The sequence below is a fragment of the Austrofundulus limnaeus genome, unplaced genomic scaffold (assembly GCF_001266775.1).
Source record: "Austrofundulus limnaeus strain Quisiro unplaced genomic scaffold, Austrofundulus_limnaeus-1.0 Scaffold9, whole genome shotgun sequence".
NCBI classification, from domain to species: Eukaryota; Metazoa; Chordata; class Actinopteri; order Cyprinodontiformes; family Rivulidae; genus Austrofundulus; species Austrofundulus limnaeus.
In genome coordinates this window covers 4,030,370-4,035,066 of record NW_013952411.1, presented here as the reverse complement: position 1 = coordinate 4,035,066, position 4,697 = coordinate 4,030,370, and the positions used below count along the sequence as shown (strand labels likewise).

Sequence of the window (4,697 nt, the reverse complement as noted above, 5' to 3'; positions counted from 1 at the left end):
CTCAAACCAACATTCCCCTCTATCAAAAATTAGAACATCTTCATCCCTGAAAGAGTGACCGCTGGTCTGTAGATGAGTGTAAACTGCAGAGTCCAGGCCTTATGATGCAGCTCTTCTGTGTTGGCTCATTCTTTTGAACAGTGGCTGCTTTGTTTCCCCGATGTATAACTGGTCAAAGTCCTCCTGACACTTGTCTTATGTGAGATTTCTTCTTCTCCCTGGCTCATGTGTTTGTGGAGACACTGTCTGTTCTGTGGTACAGAGTCCTGATGACTCCTAATTTGTGTAACAGTGGGAGATGAGAGTCAAAACCCAAATACTGGTCTGTGTGGGTGGGTTTGCGATACATTTTCATTTCCAACCATCCTCCATCAGAAACCAAGGCATCAGGTTAATAGAACAAAATATTTTGGTTTGAATGTTAATCTTAACAGTGATTTACCATGTTTTTTAAAACCTTTATATATCATCATTCAATACCATTTGGTAATAAATTTGTGAATCTTGTTCCATTTTCAGGAAAAAAGGTATCTAAAACATTCCAACAAGGCATTTTGTGTGTGCGTGCGTGTGTGAACTAAGTTTTGGTTTATTCCTTCCAGACATTCCTTCCTTTAAAGACATTGTGTTTTGTGAAAAATGGATCAATAGCTAAATAACAAGACAAYACCCATTCTTAAAGAAGCAAGCTTAATTTCAAACAAGAATACATTTATTTRTTTCATTTTACAGTGAACAAAGGCAAAACCAAAAGAGTGCATCAATTATAAGCAGAATATTTAACATATTGTGACATAAATCAGTTTTTTAAAAACCTCAAAGACATTAAGATAAAGCAAGTTCAACAACAAAGTATTACTACACGATTTTTACAGTGTTTCGTTATTTCTCTCTCAGTAATATCTTGTGTTTATAGAAAGGCAATGAGTATCTCAGTTGCAGTAGTATTTAGGTGATACAGTATAATACAACCAATGAGGTGTATTGACTAGAGGCATCCTGCTCATTTCAGAAGATTGACCATTTATCAAGGCTAGATATCTGCATAGAATTGCACATAAATTTTAGTTTTTTTTGGTGGTTAGCTTCTGCTTTTTAGAAACATCATGCATTGCAGACATTGCAATTTTTTTTGCCTGATATAAATATATGTTCTGACAAACATTTCTATGAAATCCAAACAATGGTCGTCAATATCAAACTGAGTTTCACTGACGTGCTGACCTAAATTTAACATGTCATGGTTACCACATTCAGCTTCACCATCTAACAGTGCCGTCTGTTATGTTGTCCTCGCCCTGAACAATATGGCTGCTCTCTCCCACCACGAAAAGTCAGGTGATAGTGCCTGTAGTCAGCACACCTTATTATTTTTTAGTTATTGTAGCTCTTTCATAAGTAGAATATATCTTATAAGAACACATACATTAGTAAATAATGATTCATAACATGGTTGCAGGTGCAAAGTTGCAAAAACAAACCAAAACAAAAACACTGAGAAAACATTCAATTTTATAATCAGATARCAGAGATGCACAAAATACAGATTATATTTTTAATATTGTGGATTTTGGAGTTTAAAGAAGACATATCCTGCTTTTAAATTCGTCTTTTTCCACATTGAAATCATTCATTTGGGGTTTATTTAAAGTGTAACTGCAATGCTTTGTTATGAATTAATCCTTTTTGTAACTCCACAAACCCCTCTTTCACCCCTTTTCTGAGGGATGTCTCAGATCAACTTGTTTTGAGGCTGTCTCTTTAAATCTAAACCAGGCGCTTCTTCCCCCACCCCCTCCAGCTGCCAGAGTGGTCCACTCAGGGGGGATTGTAGTTCTATAGCTGTGCAGAAATGTTTTATTTACAAATTAATTAAAAGATGTCAACAGCAGAAGACTTGTCCATCCAGCCTCACATGTTGGAGCCAGAGTCTGAACCAGAGGAGAATGAAAACCACCAAATTGTAGTTGGTAAGTCTGGACCTTTTTTAGCAGTTCCTTCACAAACAGTTCAGAAAATGTCATAGAAAATGGAGAAAACTGAACGGGTTAAAAAATAAGACCAAGTTCACAACAAAATCTATTTAAGGGCTAAAAAAGTGGATTTTGCATGATATGTCCCCTTWAATGACAGAAAAACCTTTTACCAAAACAACCTAATGCACATAATTTATACATCACATACTATTTACCTGAATTAAAGCCTTGAATTTAATTTTAAGAAAGGGTGGAATTGCGAGCAAATTGACTTCCCTAAGRTTCTACAATCAGTTATGGTGTGAGAGGAAACAGCAGCTTTATGATCACAGCTTCAGGTGAAAAAGTCKTTGGAAATGGCTTCAACAAAATTTGGAGCCGACATGAGGATCCCRATGGTGCAGAGGATGGTGAAGAGTGAGAAGGCCATGAGGCAAAGCCTGTCGATGACAGATGCGGCRAACTTCCACTCGTTGCACACCGACTCGTCCTCGTCCTGGTCACGAAAGCGCTTGGCGATGTACCGCACCTCGTCCAGGATCTTGGCCAGCTCCAGTTCCACGTTGCCCCCCGGGGCGCAGCTCTGACTGGAGGGGAGGAGCATCTCGTCCTCGCCTGGCCTGCCTAGCAGCCGTCCGCAGAGGACCCCCGAGTCGGGGGAGGTGGCGGCTGTGGAGCAGTGGATGCTCTCCAGGCCGCGGACGCCGACATACAGCATGTGGCCGTTCGTGGACTGGGAGGCCAAGGTGCTGGCGTTCAGGTCCACGCTGGTCAGGCTGCTGCGCCGGGTCTGGTTGTGACAGGCTGAACGCACTCGCTCCTCACCTGGACGCCTCATCCGTAGGAACCAGGCGCACCAGTTCAGGAGGATCACACGAGTCTTCCAGGTCAGAACAGTGAAGAAGGTTGTTATTAACTTTAAACTTGTAAAAACATATGACACTAAATTATTTAGGTTTTGACTTTTGATTTCAAAAAGAGACTCTGGATAAACATTTTCTAATTGGCTCTCAGATAGAAACTACACAAACAAAAAGTAAGTAAATTAGTGTTTGGTAGATTAATTCTTTGTTGTAACAATGCTACTTTGAAATAAATCTTGTACAGCTGGAAAGCCTGTTCATTTCTCTTTTAAATGATGCCACATTTGTAAGGAACATGCATCTGTGGGGTGACCAGTAGAGCTGAGTATGTGGGGGTTGTACTAATGAAAAATATGTCAACTCTTCTTCCAAACAGCTTCTTTTACTGTTCCCACTGACCMTTGAGCTTCTGCTGCCAATCAGGTGCCTGGTACAAGATTCATTGTCAAGACGTATTGTTACAACAAAAAAAATATAACAAACACAAATATCCTTACTTTTTGTACTAAGTATTGACTCTTGATGAAGTAAAAAAAGACCTCAGGTTACTTCTAGTGACATGTTTAAATGCAAAAAAAGAAGATCCCCTGATATGTCAGGTGCTGTAAGTGTGAAAACTAAAAGACTCACCCACTTTGGCATCTTGCCCCCATCRGGGTCATGGTGGTGGTACTGCAGGACCAGAACGGTAGCGATGACTGAAAGCCCAACAATGACCATGGTTGTGGCAAAGTACTCAGCTGGACAAAGGAGAAGACGAACAAGAATGAACACTGAAAATTGGGTTTGAAAACAATAATTAAAAAAGCAAATTACAAGAAAAAAATTCTGGTAAAGCCAAAACTAAAATTTAAGGGTTAAATCACAACACTGCTTAGAGCTCCTGAAACTAATGTAAACCAAAGCCTTTCACTGTACTACTACTACTAGTCTTGACAGGAATTGTCCACATTTATTTTAAGCCTTTTTWACCTCTCTTCATTCTGCATTACAATGTTTTTAAAGGTAAATCAGTTGCATTTTTCATTAAAGGATGGTTTAGATGGGAGGTATTTCAGTTATTCTATATTAAAAGAGACATATGCTTTAAAATCCTTATATTTTCCACATTTAAATCATTCATTTGGGGTCTATAAGTGGGATTGCAATGCTTTTGTCTGAATTCCTCCTTATTGTAACTCCACAAGCCTCTCTTTCACCACTTTTCTGAGGTTTGTCTCAGATCAACTCGTTTTGAGGCTGTCTCTAGGTGGTTCAAGTCCCGCCCCCTCCAGCTTCCAGAACGTACCATTGAAGCTTGAGAGCCTGAGAGGTTTATGACTATAGCTACACAGAAATGTTTTATTTACAAATTAATTAAAAGATGTCAACAACAGAAGACTTGTCCATCCAGCCTCACATGCTGGAGCCAGAGTCTGACCCAGAGAGAGAGGGAGAGGAGAATGAAGACGATGAAATCGTAGTTGGTAAGTCCAGACCTTATTTGGCAGTTCTGTCACAAATACTTGGAAATCGGAAAACATCATAAATAGAAAAACCAAAAACAGAAACTAAATGGGCTGAAAAATATGACTCAAACAGAATATGAAGATATCTTAAGCACTAAACAAAAATTTTCTTGCTTCATGGAGACTCCAAGTACACACCAAAATGCATTTAATGACTAAAAAAGTGGATTTTGCAGGACATGTCTCCTTAAAACAATGTAATTCTTGACTTTTGCCTACATGCTGTGAGGATTGTARCCTGCAGCCTTAAAAATGTTCACTTTCTAAACGTCATAAAAATATGAAAAAAAAAAAAAAACATAGCTTTTTCATCACATTCCTGTAATTCACATAGAGTGAAGCCAAAGTCC

The 4,697-nt window shown here is 39.0% G+C and overlaps 1 protein-coding gene across 1 annotated transcript in view; it reads right to left on the bottom strand.

Annotated features, from left to right (window-relative positions):
* Positions 1-1,729: 1,729 nt before the first annotated feature.
* Positions 1,730-4,697, bottom strand: part of chrna7a (cholinergic receptor, nicotinic, alpha 7a (neuronal)) — a gene marked incomplete in the record, with an annotated part of 25,957 nt that continues 22,989 nt past the window's right edge. The window contains 2 exon segments of the mRNA XM_014001570.1: positions 1,730-2,856; positions 3,470-3,579. Of these exon segments, the coding sequence (XP_013857024.1) occupies positions 2,311-2,856; positions 3,470-3,579 (656 nt within the window).